Source organism: Amblyomma maculatum, chromosome 1 (genome assembly GCF_055883805.1).
Source record: "Amblyomma maculatum isolate TAMU_Amacu chromosome 1, ASM5588380v1, whole genome shotgun sequence".
Taxonomy (NCBI): domain Eukaryota; kingdom Metazoa; phylum Arthropoda; class Arachnida; order Ixodida; family Ixodidae; genus Amblyomma; species Amblyomma maculatum.
In genome coordinates this window covers 152,439,415-152,456,290 of record NC_139344.1, presented here as the reverse complement: position 1 = coordinate 152,456,290, position 16,876 = coordinate 152,439,415, and the positions used below count along the sequence as shown (strand labels likewise).

The 16,876-nt window shown below is 48.9% G+C and overlaps 1 protein-coding gene across 1 annotated transcript; it reads right to left on the bottom strand.

The window, feature by feature from the left end:
* Positions 1–647: 647 nt before the first annotated feature.
* Positions 648–16,243, bottom strand: LOC146204633 (uncharacterized). Its single transcript, XM_084604885.1, has 5 exons — positions 15,970–16,243; positions 10,458–10,495; positions 9,664–9,727; positions 5,888–5,983; positions 648–847 (listed from the first exon to the last, which is right to left on the bottom strand). The coding sequence occupies exons 2-5, from the start codon at positions 10,491–10,493 to the stop codon at positions 648–650; spliced, it is 396 nt and encodes a 131-aa protein (XP_084461011.1). The 5' UTR covers positions 10,494–10,495; positions 15,970–16,243.
* Positions 16,244–16,876: the final 633 nt, after the last annotated feature.

Here is a 16,876-nt window from a genome sequence, read left to right as displayed (position 1 = left end):
GCAGGCCTTAAATATGTCAGAACATACATCGGCTGGCCACTCTTATCCCGCAACCTATTGAAAATTACTGGCTCCCATGTGACCTACTAAGTTCAGACAGCTCTGCAGATTTTGCAGACCGCCTGGTGACCCTACCTTCATAAATACCTCGGTTCCTGAGATGGGACGATGCTACTCTCCTCGCAAGAAAAGACCACACCCGGCGCCGAGCATGATCTCTCGTCCCTCCGTGTGCTGCAGTAACCCTCTTCCGCGGTCTTACCCGTGCAGAGGAGGTTGCTCATCGGAAGATCCGGATCGGGGTTGCCCTTAGTCGTGCCGTCACCTGTACATGGCCTCAATTTCAGCACTTCATATCCCCGCCTAGGATGCCTTGTATGTCTCTCCCAAAACACTAAGGCAGTTATTCACAACTTGTGGGTTTGCCCGCCACTGAAGCCAATAAGAATCCGTAACCTAGCAGCAGCGAAACTCCCGCCAAACAGCCCATCCTCACTTATTGCTTAGACGAACTCCCACCTCCTCATCATCCCACCTTCCTCGCCTTTATTCGATCTCCTAACGTTTTCTCATTTATTTAATAGCCCACGTTTTTTTTTTCCTTTTTGACTTCCTTTATGCCTTCTAAGAAAAAAAATGAGAAGGGTTCAATGCTGCTGAATCGAATGTGGAGCGAAAGCATTAACTACAGGTGACCGAGCGTTCTTCTTCGTCATCTTCTTCTTCTTCTCCTCCTTCTTTTTCTTCTTGTTCTTCTTTGTCTTCTTCTTCGTCTTCTTCTCGTAGCCACGCCTCTTCACGACTAGCTGCGGCCATCCGAGGTCTCGCTTTGGCTGTCGTAGTGTTGCTTTTGAAACAAAAACAAAGTTATTTAAAATAAAGAGCTTGCTTTGCTTTGGTTAGTCGGGTTTAACGTCACAAAGCGACTCAGGCTATGAAAAACGCCGTGTTGGGGGGGCTCCAAACATTTCAAGCGTCTGAGGTACTTTAACGTGTACTGATCGACATCGCACAGAACACGGTTAACACCTTGCTTTTCGCCTCCATCATAAAGTGGCTGAGTGTACCAAGAAACATATATAATGGCACATAAACCCCTATAGTGGGGTTAGATTTTTCGAGAGCCGAAAGCACTCATCCTTGAACATCCTGCCCATGAAAACGGAAAAACTTCCAGTGCAACTTCAGCTCAAAATCTTAAAAATGAAAACAACAATAAAAATTAAAACGGACCTCTACTGTGATTTCAGAGGCCTATAACATGAAGAGAAGTCACACGAAATATGTGCTTGGGAAAATTTATAGCTGATCGAGAAGTTACGAAGACAATAATCACAATTTTCCAAATACGAGAAACGTAGGAATACACTCACACGAGAGCCGAGAGCGTTAGAAGAGACCCGCACTAGCACTGTACTCAGTGAAGACAGGTGTATGTTTTTTTTTTTCTTTAGTAGCCTGACATACCGTGGCCAGCAACGTGTGCGACCGCACTCATCTTTCCTTGTGCACGTTTGTTCCATCATTGTCAGAACGAAACGAATGCTCCCTGCTTTTGAGCTGGTTAGATAACCTGTGTGCAATGTGCTTTATTTCAGCAAAAAATTAATTTTTATTTTTATTCGTTAATATTTGGCATGATTTGCCTGCTGTACAAATAAGAAATTTTAGGCAGTTCTTAGCTAGTGACGTAAAGCATTGCCTTCTATGGGGTGTTGAGTTTGAGGACCCCGCTGTTTGCCGAACGAATTCCATCCGAAAACCCGAGCGTTCCCAGCAAGCCGTACCGTCGATGCCGCTGCCTCGAGGCGACGACGTGGTGCCAGCAGTCGGCATTTGTGGCTTCAGCGAAAACACCATTCTGCATGGCTGCGTTCTCCAACAGCGCATCCACACCGCCATCCGAGACGGGTATACAAAGGTTGGGACTATTGTACCGTCGCGGCGGAAGCGGTAGAGCACATCCCCCCCTCCCTTCGACTTGGACCTACGAAACTCGGATACTTGCCCGAACAGCGATTGCCTCCCTGCGTGAAATGCTTGAGGCACATGACGGCTGCGCGTGTGTTTGTGTGAGAACAACAAATTATAAAGAAGAGCCCCCAGCAACGGGCTTGGACCCATCCGCCTCTTCGAGTGTTCGCAGCGTCAGCGCAGAAGAGAGAGCCCCGCTGATTGGTGTAAAAGGGCGTGATCTGAAGGACTGAACTCTATATAAGAGCGCCCGACCCCATTGTTCTTCTCTTTCCCCTTTGTGGTCTCTGTCGTTGCCATGTAACGTCTACTTCTATGCTTCTCTTTCTGTTAATAATGAGAATACAGTTTTCTTAATATACTCTGTTCCTGAGCCAATGTCTCTTCTTCGCTACTGCGGGTCAGTCCCCCAGAGGACCCGAGCCACAGCCAATACAGGACCCTCGACACGCAACAGGGGCTTCAAAGTGGAAGTGCCTTTTCAGAAATAGCGATACAATAACGGACTAGAATTTTCCTGCCTCTTGAAAGGACGCCACAAGACTCCATTCGAACTTTACGAGGAGTGCGAAGGCGAGATACTGGGCCCTTCCAGATGTTTGACACACCCGTCTTCAAAGGCTAGATCCGGCAACATTTTCTATTCCGCGTGGAATCCTTCTCCCCCATGCACGCTTGCTCTCTTGACTGCGTCTAGACATCGCGCTTTCATGTTACTGCACAGCGGCCTCCATGGTGTCCCTGCTTTATTTAGGCGACATATTAACGTTAACCGCCTTCTTGAAATGTTTGGTAGTCGGCCGCTTCTTTAAGACTTATCCCTAAGCACTTGAGCCGATACTTGGAGATTTGGGCTTTTTCTCGCTTCTTGAGGTACGGGACTTGTCACGCGATTGTCATGCGAACTAACGTATATATTTCCTACCTCCGGTCACCACATTCTGCCACTCTTCGCCTTCTGGCAGCGCACAGTTAGCAGGCCAGATATTTTTCTTTCCGATCAACGTCTCTGCCTTCGCAATCAGTAAAATCATCCGTTTTAGTTAATGTTAACTGCCTCAAGTTTGTTCCAAAATCATCCACAGGTTAAGCAATGGGCGTATACATAAAGGATGAAACAAAAATAGTTTTTAAAAGACCGCAACACATTTGTTGAAGAGCCTTTGATTTTACTTGCTGTTTTCAGCGGCTGCAAATAGCAAGTTTATCGTACCGATTAGGAGAACTAGGCTATTGGCATTTCATAAAACCATGACACTTTTATCCCGCTGGGTAGGAGACAGCTCGCCTAGACGCGATTCACCTCGAACGGTAGCCGAATGGAGAATTGCCAGCAAGTGTAAATGCGAGTAAATAATCAATGTTTTCGAATTTTAATTTCGAACCCCTATTTCCCGCCAAAATTTATCCTGAGCAGCGACTAAAGGTGGGACTGATTGAATGAATCCATGGGCTATAATCGCGCTGCTTGCTGCACTCCTAAGTGTGCGTTTATCTTATCTGCTGGTGCTGCTTTTTGCTAATAATTGTGGCTATGATCGTTCAAAGACCTGAGAGCAGAGTAGATTGGGAGCAAATAAGATATTTATTTTAACATTGAGTTATCGTTTGACACAAACTGGGCTAAATATATGTACACCAGCTGAACCTAACACCTAACACGTGCTGGCATCACCTCAAAGCCTTGGCTGCATAACTAAAGATTTGCAGCGAGGTGAAAAAATTCCAAATGTGCGCTAACCACAAGTACAAGGAAGCAATGTACCTGTTTCTCTACAGCTCTACGTCACGAGGATCATTGCACGCACCCGCTACCCATTCCAAGTAATGCCCGATGGGGCGTCCGATCTGTTTGGCAAGGTATAAGAGGTAAGAACAATCCACTTAGGATAGGAGGAGACGCTATCGACAGAAAAACAACGTTGTTCGGCGAAATAAGACAAGAACCAGAACACACAACTAAAAGCAATGACAAAACTTTATTTTTCAGACGCGTCGAACTTTGCTTCGACTGCAACTGAAGTCTCCTTGTACTGTAAGTATCCGGAAATCAGGTTGTTCACTCCGATTCGTCCATGCACTCCCCAGTGTACCACCGCAAGAATGCTTCGCGGCAAAGAATTTCTGCGCAAGAGAAGTGAATAGCAAGCAGGCATGGTCATTAATACAATGTTAGAGAAAAACAGAAATATTGACTAATAAAAGCATTATTCTAGAGAATATACTACCAATCGCAGAGCTGGAGCGCTTCCAGAGCAACGTTTCCTGGTATATTCAGAGCATTTGTATTCCAAACGTATATTAGGAGCACGGATCATGTATTCCAAGCGCAGATGGGGACCAATCTCCGAGGCAAGGTAGCTCCGTGGAGCTGTCAAGACTACCCCGCCGACATTAGCAGAGGCAGCCGGAAGTTTTTGTGTCATGTTCCTTCAGCGGCGGTCTCCATTTCCGCCCGCCTGTCTTGTTCGCGCTGGCTCCGCCCTCTGCGCTTTGTAGCAGACGATCAGTACTTGCCGCCGCTTTTGGCTCAAATTCTCGACGCGAACTGGCGCACTCGCGCTCTCTGTTGGGGACAGCAAGTCGGAGAGCAGCCACAGCTCAAAGAGAGACCGCAAACCTGTCTTTATGTACTTCTATCTCATGAACATGAAGCCATGCAATTATTGCTACGGCTTGAGGGGCTGAAAGCATTGTACCGCGGCTTTGTTTTATTCAAAAAAGTGTCGAAAAGCTATCAAGTGCGCCTGCGTTCAGCTGCACGACCGTGAATGAAATAATCGCGTAGATTATGTCAACATCTCGATAAGCAGCGGGAGCAAAGCAGATCCGATACAGGTTACAAACAGACGATACGGTACGCGCATGAAGCGGAGCTAGGCAAGCGCAAGGGATGAAGAGTTTTTCCTCCGCCACTTCGTGAGCCCCACCTACTTGCTCCGGCCGGAGCATGAGTATTCAACGTGGCCGCCTCAATCAGTTCCGGTGGGGCGCAAGCTACAGTGCGGAGGCCACGGTTCCAAACCCCGAGTCCGAACGCATGCTCAACGCCTGAGGAGGTATGTTGCGCGGTAGCCATGATGGGAGGGATGGGGCACTTGCCACGACACTGCCTAAGGTTATGTTGTGGAGCAGCTAAAAAGCTACTTAGAGATGTACAATTCCGCAGTGGACAGCCACACTTTCATGAACAAAACAACGATCAGCACCCGTTCACGCAAATGCAGACATCCAGGCTCAATGAAAAGAAGAATGAACTCAGCTGATTTCAGATGTTGGATAATTTACCAATTTCCCACTAAATTTCTTTTTCTTCTTGTATAAGGCGCTTTTGCGATGTTGCAGCGTAAGAGACTGGATGATGAGCACTCATTTTTAAGTACAGGTGCTGCTAATGCTGTTCCTGTCGCCTAGTTTCGAAAAGCATGAAAAAAGAAATTTTCGGGCCACCGCTCCGTTTTATCTACCTCGATGCCTAGGCAAAGAGCAATCGGCGAGCTCTTTTTTTTTTTTCACTTGTTCCAGCGGGCGTAGAACCCCCGAAAGCTTACAAACTCTTCAGTATAGTTTTAGAAGGCAGACCGCGACGGCATTGACGCTAAGATTTCAACTGGACTTATTCAAGGAATTAAAATATAACTTAAATTTAAGGAAATAAAAATGAAAGGAAAAACGAAATTCGCCACAGGCCTGCCTGAACCGCATTTTTATCTTATTCCCCACGAAACACGCAAAGCAAGCCAAGAGGATGCACCCCGGTGGTCTATTTAACAGTAGCGGTTTTGATTCGCGATCTAATGTCCGGTTCTATTCCCATCTCAACCTAGAACGCTTTCTTAGGAAGAACTTCGAAACGGTGGGTGATTACCCGCTCTGGTTCTGCGATTGGAATTCACGATAAGTATGCACTTACCGCTAAATTGTTGCTTGCTTGTTGTTGTTGTTGCCAGTGGTAGTAGACATGTTGACGACCAGTTTGCGAAGGTCAGTATCCAGTTCTTCAGCGACCCTGAGAGGGGACGATGCTTGATTAGAAGCCTCTCACAAAGGGAGATAGAATTCGAGGAGGTATGTTGCGCGGTAGCCATGGTGGGAGGGAGGGGGCAGTTGCCAATACACGGCCTAAGGTTATGTTGTGGAGCAGACAAAAAGCTACTTAGAGATGTACAATTCCGCTGTGGACAGCCACACTTTCATGAACAAAACAACGATCAGCACCCGTTCACGCGAATGCAGACACCCAAACTCACTGAAAAGAAAAACAATTAACTCAGCTGATTTTAGAAGTTGAATAATTTACCCATTTCCCACTAGATTTCTTTTTCTTTTTGTATAAGGCGCTTTTGCGATGTTGCAGCGTAAGAGACTGGAAGATGAGCACTTATTTTTAAGTACAGCTGCTGCTGATGCTGTTCCTGTCGCTCAGTTTCAGAAAGCATGAAAAAGAAGGAGATTATTCGTGCCACCGCGCTGTTTTATCTACGTCGATGCCTAAGCAAAGAGAAATCGGCGAGCTTTTTTTTTTTTTTTTTTTCACGCCTTCCAGCGGCCGTAGAACCCACACTTTTCAGTATACTTTCAGAAAGCAGAACGTGACGACATTGACGCTAAGCTTTCAACTGGACTCATTTAAGTAATTAAAGTATAACTTAAAATTTAAGGAAATACAAAAGCAAATGAAAAAAAAATTGTCACAGGCCTGCCTGAACCGCGCATTCTTTCTTATTCTCCGCAAAACACGCAAAGCAAGCCAAGAGCATGCACCCCGGTGGCCTATCAAACAGCAGCGGTTTTGATTCGCGATCTAATGCCCTGTTCTATTCCCATCTCAACCCAGAACTTTTTTTCTTAGGAAGAACTTCGAAACAGTGGGCGATTAACCTGATCACCTGTGACGCCATCACTGTTTACTACAAATACAAAAATTTCAGCGTATTTAACAGCTGTTCACTAATTTACTGTGACCATTCCCCCTTCTCCTGCCTGTAAACCATTTACTGATTGACCAGCAGGCAGTTGTACTTTTTCTAAATCTCTCAAAAGCCAACTGTTTCTCCACTAAAAACTCCAAACCGTTACTGTTGGTAGTTACTCCTCCCGTAACTCTTCCACCATCCGCACAAAAAGTATGGGGTATTGCAGCTCCATCACAGCCTCTCTAGCATAGAAGCGGGGCACGTATTTTCTGGATGCTGAAACTGTCTCGACGCGACAAACGTGCCTTTGATACAGGGGGAAACCTGAAGTTTTTTGTAACAGTTAATCATTTATTCCCGGTTCAATTCATGTACATTATACTCTTAGCCGCTAAAGCCTACTTCTGCTTGAGTGGGGCACAGATTTCAAAGTGGCCCACAGTACAAGGTACGCATGCGAGTCGTGGTACATAAATACACGCGTGCTCTCTATACACTCTTTGCATCGAAAATACAGTATACTGTACACCGTAATAAAAATATAAAAGTATTAAAAAGAATAACAAAAATGGGGCGTGAATGTCATTGAAAGGTCTAAGCGTTAGAACTTTACAAAACACTATTTCATCTTTAACCTTCATTAGAGAGCATTCTAAGCAAACATTTCGAAGAGTTTGCTTTCTATACATCATTCTTGGTCTATCAGCCGCAGCCTCAATTTGTACATCCTCGGTGATGACGACTAAACACGTCTATTTTCAAAACGTTTCCTTCTAGTTAGACATGCCTGCAGCTTAAGCATGCTTCTAATTATTTTTTTTTTTACTTTTTTTCATGTTATATATTACCTTTGCCTTTATTTCCTTGTCATGCAATGCATTTACACCGTATATGCATGACCTCCTGCCAGAGCCGATCTATGCTTAAGTGTAAAGAATTAAATAAAAATGAAAATTAGCTGCAGAGCAGGCGCGATGGCATCAAGGATGAGGCGCCGCTTGGGCATATATTGTTGCCGACGGCCGACGACTGTCACGTTCTCGAAAAACCTCACTGTTCGAGTACTTTGCAGGGTTTTCTCGCACCTACTTGGCTGACTGTATTTAGCTCCTGTGGCAAGAGTGGTTCTTTGGGGTTACTTTTTTTTTTCCTTTTAAGGCCTCGCTCTTTCGAAAGTCCGGCATTGGCGCTGCGAGTAAAAAATCACGCGCTCGCTTCTGCCAGGTGATTAGCCGGCGGGTTGTGTGACGTCACGAAGCCACCTGACATGGCCGAGTTTCCAGGGGGTACAACTAGGGCAGCTCCTTTAAATGAGACGGTGACAAGGGATGCAATGGGAAGCATCCATAGGGAGGGGACAAGCTACTTCCACGCACACACTTTCGTGTGGATTATGTGCACGTGTGAGGTGATGGAGAGCCACACATAGAAATACGTGATGGAGTGAGTAGCAGAGTGCCTATACGCGCAACGAGGAGCCGCAAGGGCAACTGCACAGGGAGCCGCCAACTATGTCGCGTCAACCGTGCGGCTTAAGAGTCCCGAAGTTTGTTGTGGAAGCCCGAGGTGCTTCCAATTTTTAAGCGTATTTTAGTGCTAGTAGTGCTATCACACGCGCAGTAAGCATGGATATTATGCTTATGTAAATATGTGTAAGTATTCTGTAGATACCAACGTGTCGTAGATTCGGGCCAGATCAAGTTGAGGACACAGCCAGCCAGCATTCACTGCACAACTCTGCTCTGGCTCCAAAGGAAGTAAAGTGCAGGTGATTAACAGCATCATGAAACACTACACTAATCCCCCAGACATTAGTAAAGCTTGCATTCCTGTCGAAACAACCAAAAGCGGGCACGTCGCTCCACGCGCAAGGCAAATACTGCAGACGCATTCGCGGCGGAGCTAAGGGCGCTCGCAGGCCTCCCGGCCAACCAGAGGTTTGGTTTTTTTAATGCGGTTAACGCCCCGAAGCAACTCTATCCGAGAGAGACGCCGTAGTGGAGGGCTCCAAAAATTTCGACCTCCTGCAGCGTTCTCTGCGTACTGACATCACACAGCAAACGGGCGTCTTGATTTTCGCCTCCGTCGAAAAACAGCCGCCACGGCCCGGATTAGATCCCGATTCCCTGGGTACAGCAGTCCAGCGCCCTAAGCACTGTTCTACCGCAGCGAGACCCTAACCAAAGGGTTAAAGCGCGCGCGACATAGCGTGGAGTATGAGGGATGCGTGCAGCACATCTTGACAACACAGGTCGATGGTTCATCGTGCGTCGCCCCCGGCAATGGCCGGCAGTGACTGAGAACCATGCAAATCAGCCTTCCCCCCCCCCCCCCCCCCCCCCCGGCTCAGGAGTGTCGGCGCCGCAAAGGAGGGCACAGGACTACTTTTGGGCTTGGATTCCAGTAAGCGCGAAAAGTGCACTGTTTTACATCACGAGTTCTCGAACCTTCGCAGAACTGTGGCAAAGATCTGTATCGTTCGTTTGTTTTTAAAGGCGAAATACTTCCTTCGCTCATGGTCATTATCTCGCATGCGCCAAATGCGTTCTCTATGTCTAGCGTACTTACACTCTGCAATCACGCACTTGAACGCACGCCAAGGAACGGCACGCGATAGGAGCGACGGTGCTCCGTCCAAACTCACACTTGCCGGAGCCAGGCATTGAATAACTAAAGAACAGCGCCGCGATGACGGAAACGAGAAAAGATGGGCCCTCTTATTCTCTCGTGTCCATCGTCGCACCGCTCTTTTTTTATTTATTCAATGACTCACCAGCTGGGTTATTTTTCTGTTCTTCAACCGGAGGGAGTGTGACAGATACTGCGCCTTTCCTTTCCTGTAAACCAATTATAAATATATATTGCACTTGAACAAACACGCGACAAGAAAAATTTCCATTGTGCGGCCCAGCCTTGCTAACAAAACCTCTACAAGCAGCGATATGTCGTGTGCAGCAACAACACTGCAGTTTCTCGCTCTCTCTCTCTCTACTTTTTTTTTTCTTTCTTTTTTTTACGGAATGCTATAGCGGAACTGCCTTTCCTGCCGGTCGTACGCCTCATGTGGCTCACCACGAAACTGGCAAAGCTTAAAAACACTCCATCCCTATGAATTGCGTCGCTTTTCAAACTCAGAGCACGGGTTAAGCATTCTTCAAATGCATCTGTCAACCCCCTTCCCTGCCTAAGTCCCCACTCTGTCTGGAAGCGAGTGAGAGGCAGAGACAAAAAGCTGAAATCGCCGCAATGCGGCGAAAGGGCATCGGTATTAGCAAAGAATGGCGTTTTGAATGTCGCCTACGCTACTGTTCGGTTAGTGAAGGCAGCTGTCAGCGCGAAATCAGCGGTCAAGAATAAACGGAGACGCGCCGTTGTTCGCAACGTTCTGTCGCTCACACAGGAGCCTCGACAAAGAAGCTGGGAAACGCAATTATACTAAAAGCCAGTATACTTACGCCTGTGACCTGGAACAGATTCCCGAAAATAGCTTTAATTACACAATGCCTTAGTCAACGTATACCGAGCGCAGCCTGCTGTAGAATACGAAGAATATGAGCGGTTCCTTACCTCGGTGCCAATCTGAACTCCGCGTTGGCCTTTCATATTGTCACGTCTCGGTAGAACACCAAGGAGGACCTAGCGATAGATGGTTTGAATGGTAGACCAGAACAAGTCTTGCGTTCAAGCTTCTTTCACTTCCAGGCTCGCGCTTGTCGTCTCAGATGTCATCTTTTGCGTCGTCTTCTATATGCGTCATTTGCCCCCCTCCTCAGGAAGCATCGTCTCGATGAGGTCAGTCCGAGTTGTACGGCTTCATACGCACAACGTGGACGACGTCTGCTTGTTGCTGGCGTCGCTTTGATGTCGACACCTTGTCTGGCACCACCTCATAAGTGACGTCGGTTAAACGTCGCTGGACAACATAGGGCCCGAAGTATCGCCGCAATAATTTTTCGGAGAGTCCACGGCGGCGAATAGGAGTCCAGACCCACACTTTGTCGCCAGGTTCGTACATGACATGTCGGTGTCTCTGATTGTAGCGTCGTGCATCATGCTCTTGCTGATTTTTGATTCGCACACGCGCTAGTTGTCGAGCTTCCTCTGCACGTTGAGCGAATTCCTCGGCGTCCTGATCGAGATCATCGGTGTCAGCATTTGGGAGCAACATTGCATCCAGCATAGTTGTTACTGGTCGCCCGTGAAGGAGGCTGAATGGTGTCATACGAGTGGTGTCTTGGCGTGCCGTATTGTAGGCGAACGTGACGTAGGGAAGAATTTCGTCCCAATTTTTGTGGTTCACGTCGACGTACATGCAAAGCATGTCTGCGATGGTCTTATTGAGACGTTCCGTCAACCCATTGGTTTGGGGGTGATAGGCTGTAGTTTTACGATGACTGGTGCCACTGAGGCGGAGAACGGTCTCCAAAAGTTCGGCCGTAAATGCAGTTCCTCGGTCTGTTATAATGAGTGCCGGGGCGCCATGCCTCAGGACAATGTTCTCAACAAAGAACCGAGCTGCTTCAGCGGCGGTACCCCTTGGCAGAGCCTTGGTCTCCGCGTAGCGGGTTAGATAATCGGTGGCGACAATTATCCATTTATTCCCGGCTGTGGACGTCGGAAATGGTCCCAGGAGGTCCATGCCGATTTGTTTAAAAGGTGTCGTTGGCACTTGAAGAGGGTGGAGTAGGCCAGCTGGTTTTACAGGAGGTGATTTACGGCGCTGGCAGTCTATGCACGTACGTACATAGTGTTTCACTGTCGCCGGCAGTTTTGGCCAGTAGTATCCATGCTGTACTCTAGCCAAAGTGCGGGTGTAGCCTAGGTGACCGGCGGTTGGCTCGTCGTGACACGCTTGCAAAACTTCACTGCGGAGAGCTGATGGGACGACGAGTAAATGACTGTTTCCCCCTGGGCGGAAGTTCTTCTTGTAAAGTACGTTGTTGCGAATAAAGAACGAAGGCATTACTCGGGCGAAAGTCTTAGGCACAACCGTAGTTCGCTTTTCCAAGAAATCAATAAGAGGGAGCAATTGCTGGTCCTCCCGCTGCTGTTGGGAAAGCGTTGCGTCATCTATGACACCTAAAAACGCAGTGCCTTCATCGGTCATAGTGGAAGGCTCGACCGGCGCTCGTGAAAGGCAATCAGCATCCGTGTGCTTCCTTCCAGATTTGTAAATAATGGCCATGTCAAATTCTTGTAATCGAAGGCTCCAACGCGCGAGTCTCCCTGAAGGGTCCTTTAGGTTCGTCAGCCAACAGAGAGAGTGATGGTCGCTAACGACTTCAAAGGGGCGAGCGTACAAATAAGGGCGGAACTTCATAACTGCCCATACCACTGCAAGGCATTCTTTTTCGGTTGTCGAGTAGTTCGCTTCCGCTTTAGATAGGGTCCTGCTGGCGTAAGCAATTACTTTTTCCACACCATCCTGGCGCTGCACCAGCACAGCACCCAAGCCCACGTTGCTGGCATCCGTATGAAGCAGTGTAGGGGCGTCGTCATCAAAGTGTGCCAGAACAGGTGGTGTCTGTAAACGCCTCCGCAGCTCATTAAAAGCTTGTTGCTGCTCTTCACCCCAGCTAAAGACAGCGTTGTCACGCGTCAACGAAGTTAATGGCCAGGCAATTCGTGAGAAGCCAGCAATAAACCGACGATAATAGGCGCAAAGACCCAGGAAGCGCCGTAATGTCTTTTTGTCCGTAGGTGTTGGGAACTTGGCGACTGCGGATAGCTTTTCAGGATCAGGCCGCACACCTTCTTGGCTAACGACGTGGCCTAAGAACTGCAGCTCCTCGTAACCGAAGTGGCACTTCTCGGGCTTTAGGGTGAGGCCTGCAGATCGTATGGCCTGAAACACAGCTAGCAAACGGCGTAGATGCTCTTCAAATGTGGCCGAAAACACAATCACGTCGTCAAGATACACCAGGCATGTTTGCCACTTAAGTCCCGAGAGCACAGTGTCCATCAGCCTCTGAAATGTTGCTGGTGCAGAGCACAAACCGAACGGAAGCACCTTGAACTCATACAATCCGTCGGGAGTGACGAATGCTGTCTTCTCCCGATCCCTCTCATCTACTTCTATCTGCCAATATCCACTTTTCAAGTCCATTGATGAGAAGTAACGTGCATTTCGTAGGCGATCAAGGGAATCGTCGATGCGAGGAAGAGGGTACACGTCTTTTTTAGTCACTTGGTTGAGCTTGCGGTAGTCTATGCAAAATCGTAAGCTGCCGTCCTTCTTTTTAACAAGCACCACGGGGGAAGCCCAGGGGCTCTGTGACGGCTGGATAACGTCGTCTCTAAGCATTTCGGCCACCTGGCGCTGAATGGCTTCGCGTTCTTTCGGAGCCACACGGTAAGGATTTTGTCGAATTGGGCGAATCGAGTCATCCGTAATGATTCGATGTTTTGTCAAGGGCGTTTGGCCGACCCGTGATTCGGAAGCAAAGCAGTCTCGAAATTGATCTATGAGATCCAAAAGGCGGTCCCGTTCTGAAGAAGACAAATTTGGACTCACATCGACGATGGTTACGGGTGTCTTGCACATTGGCTCTTCCTGTTGCAGTGAGAAGCAGTGCTGCGCATTTAGGATGCTGTCGAAAAAGGCCACAGTTGTGCCTTTCGGAATTTGCTGACGCTCGTCGCTGAAGTTTGTCAGCAGCACTTCGGTCTGTCCATCGGTCAAGTTGACTAGCCCCCGAGCTATAGAAACACCTCGGCTTAGTACCAGGGTGACTGCCCTTTCGGCGATTCCATCGCCGGTGTGCGCCACGTCGCACTTCACTTGAACAAGAGAGCATGATCGCGGAGGTAATGTCACCGTCTCCTTGGCGACGCGTAAGGGCATCAGTGGTACTTCCGCATAACCAAGGTCTCCATGATTCTTGGTGAAGGCAACGACGCTATCTCGAATGCTGATTACAGCCCCATGAAGGCGCAGAAAGTCCATGCCCAAGATGAGGTCTTTGCAACAGTCAGGGAGAATAACGAAACTGCCGACAAACACCGCGTTTCCTATTGCTATCCGGGCAGTGCACTTCCCTGTCGGTGCCAGTAGCTGACCCCCAGCACTTCTAATTACTGGCCCAGTCCATTCAGTTCTTACTTTACGCAGCGTATCAGCCAGTTTCTGGCTAATAATTGAAAAATCCGCTCCGGTATCCACTAGAGCATGTACCTCCAGCCCGTCAATAGAAACGGCGAGGTCAGCACTAACAATTTCATCCAGGTTGTTCGTCTTTTTCGGCATTTGCGGCGGAAGTGCAGCAAGGTCGGCGCTGTCAGCTTCGTCGTCGGGGCTGCTCATCTGGTGCGGCATTTTCGGCGGTAATGTAGGCGGCATTTTCGGCGGTAGTGCGGCGATGTCAATGTTAATGTTAACAGCGGCGTCAGAAGCACAGGTTGTCGGCGGTTGCGGCGGTGGTGAGGGGTTTGGCATTTTTCGACTGGTTGCAACCTCCCCTCGCGAGGTTGCGGCTGTTAGTTTCCCCGGTGAGGGCTCGGGGACCGCTGTCCGCTAGCGTCAGCAATGCTACGGCGCATTGGCGAAGGATAACGCTGTGGTGATGGGGAGGAGCGGCGGCGGAAGCCCCGGGACTTGTTTTCCCTGCTGACCGGAGGGTCGTCCTCGATTTGGGCAGTGTCGGCATTGAAGTGTTGGCGAGCAGAAGCAGGCGGAAAGGCTTGCCCCTCTTCGCGGTAGCGGCAGTACCGATACACGTGGCCAGGTTGTCCGCAGTAGAAACAGAGTGGCCGGTTATCATAACTGCGCCACCTGTCAGTTCGGCGTGGTTGAAAGCGCCTGGAAGGCGCCCACTGAGGTCCATGGAAGAGTCGCGTCTCCTGACGGCTCGATGAGCTCGATGGGGCGTAGTCTGGAGGCGGGCGACGAAGGACTGCGGCATAGCTCTCATGTTGCTGCTCCTGGTAAGGTGCAGGAACGTCGGCCGTGAAGCTGACCGGTTGTGGAGCGTGGTATGGCTCCGAAATAGCTGCCGCGTTGTCGACGGGGTGAGACTGGTTACATGGTGCAGACGGTGATAAGGCATACCGAATTTCATTCCTGACGGTTTCCACGAGGGCCTGTGATGACTGAGCCTTCGTAGCCGTAATTCGCTGGAGCTCCTCAAGGACAATTTCTCTAATGAGGTCTCGAAGAGCGGTCCTATCGGTTGCATTCAGCGCCGCCGCAGTCGTCGAAGCACAGTTAACGGGTCGGTTGTACTGGCGGCACCGGTCTTGTAGGGCTCGCTCTATAGCAGTAGCGTCCTTAACGAACTCTCTCACCGTTTTAGGTGGGTTGCGTACCAAGCCGGCAAACACCTGTTCTTTTACACCATGCATGAGATGCCGTAGCTTCCTTGGCTCACTCATATCAGGGTCGGCACGGCGAAAAAGGCGAGCCATGTCTTCCGCAAACATAGCCACGCTCTCATTTGGCTTCTGGATGCGCACTTCAAGCAGGCGCAGCGCATTGTCCCGTCGGTCAGTTCTCGCGAAAGTGTCGACCAGCTGGCAGCGGAAGTCATCCCATGTGGATAAGCTGGCCTCGTGGTTTTCAAACCACGTTCTAGCATTATCCTGAAGGGCAAAATAAACATTACAAAGCTTCTGGTCTGCGCTCCACTGGTTTATCTTGGCCACTCGCTCAAACTGGTCGAGCCAGTCCTCCACATCTTCAAACGCTTCCCCGCGAAAGCACTCTGGTACCTTGGTGTTCTGTAGTGTCACCGGCGTAGGGTTGGTATGTGCCATGGCTTGGGAGGTCTGAGGAACTTGGGCGTTTGAGGAGTCGTTCGGTAGGTGACTGTACTCCGGCGCTAGGCCTAGAAGGCGGCGGCTAGCACGATGGACAGGCGTGTCGACGTTTGGGATCCGCTGTGGACTGCCGGAAGGAGTCCTATGCATACCCCAGCGCGCTCCACCAGTGTCACGTCTCGGTAGAACACCAAGGAGGACCTAGCGATAGATGGTTTGAATGGTAGACCAGAACAAGTCTTGCGTTCAAGCTTCTTTCACTTCCAGGCTCGCGCTTGTCGTCTCAGATGTCATCTTTTGCGTCGTCTTCTATATGCGTCAATATGTACACGGCAGAACTCTTCAGCTGTCAAGATGGCGACTGCTGGCCAGCTGCACGGGACAACCTTTTATTGCCCTGCACCGCTGCACCCCTAACTTCCTCTTCGACTGCTTCTTTTGGGTATCACCTTGGGTACGTGTGTGAGTGGCGAGCCGTAGAAAACGCTACAGCTTATCCTTTCCTTAGGAAAATGCATTTGTGATAATGCATTTAGCACTTTCAGATGGTGTAGCTGATGCAATGCAAATGATTTGTGCTAGCATAACAGGAACTCTTTCACGTGTCGGAAGGCATCCTGGGGCACGGGGACTACCAGCTTGAGCGCAGGGGCTTTGTTTGGATTGAATTGGATGAAGTCTTTCGCCTTTTTACGGGTCGACAGTGAAAAGTCATAGCCAAGTCCTGTCTGGCAGAATCTTTCCTGCCATCAATGCCACCATCACTAACTATATTAATCGTCTTTTTTAGTTCGGAAGAGGGCGTTGTGTTGTCTCTACAGCTCTTTAACATTTTATCCCACTGTGACATTTCAATGTCGTCCTCATCGCCTCCTTGCGGTTATGTGAAAACGAAACGTAGCGCTTGTATTGCGATTCCCCGAAAACTGCAGCAACGGAAGTGCCGGGTGGCGTCACTAAAAAATAAAACACAAAAAAAGGAAGTCAATAAAGCTATATGTATTTTTTTCTTCTTAGTATACGCTGCAGTGCATAAACTAAAATGCATACGCAATAAAATAGTTTGCTGGATTACAGTGCACGTTAAAGAACACCAGGTGGTCGAAATTACTGGAGCCCTCTACTACGGCGTCTCTCATAGCCTGAGTCGCTTTAGGACGTTAAACCCCACAAACCAAACCAAATTGCTTGCATTAATCCTCCGATCATGCCAGTTGCGTCCGTCGCGCCAT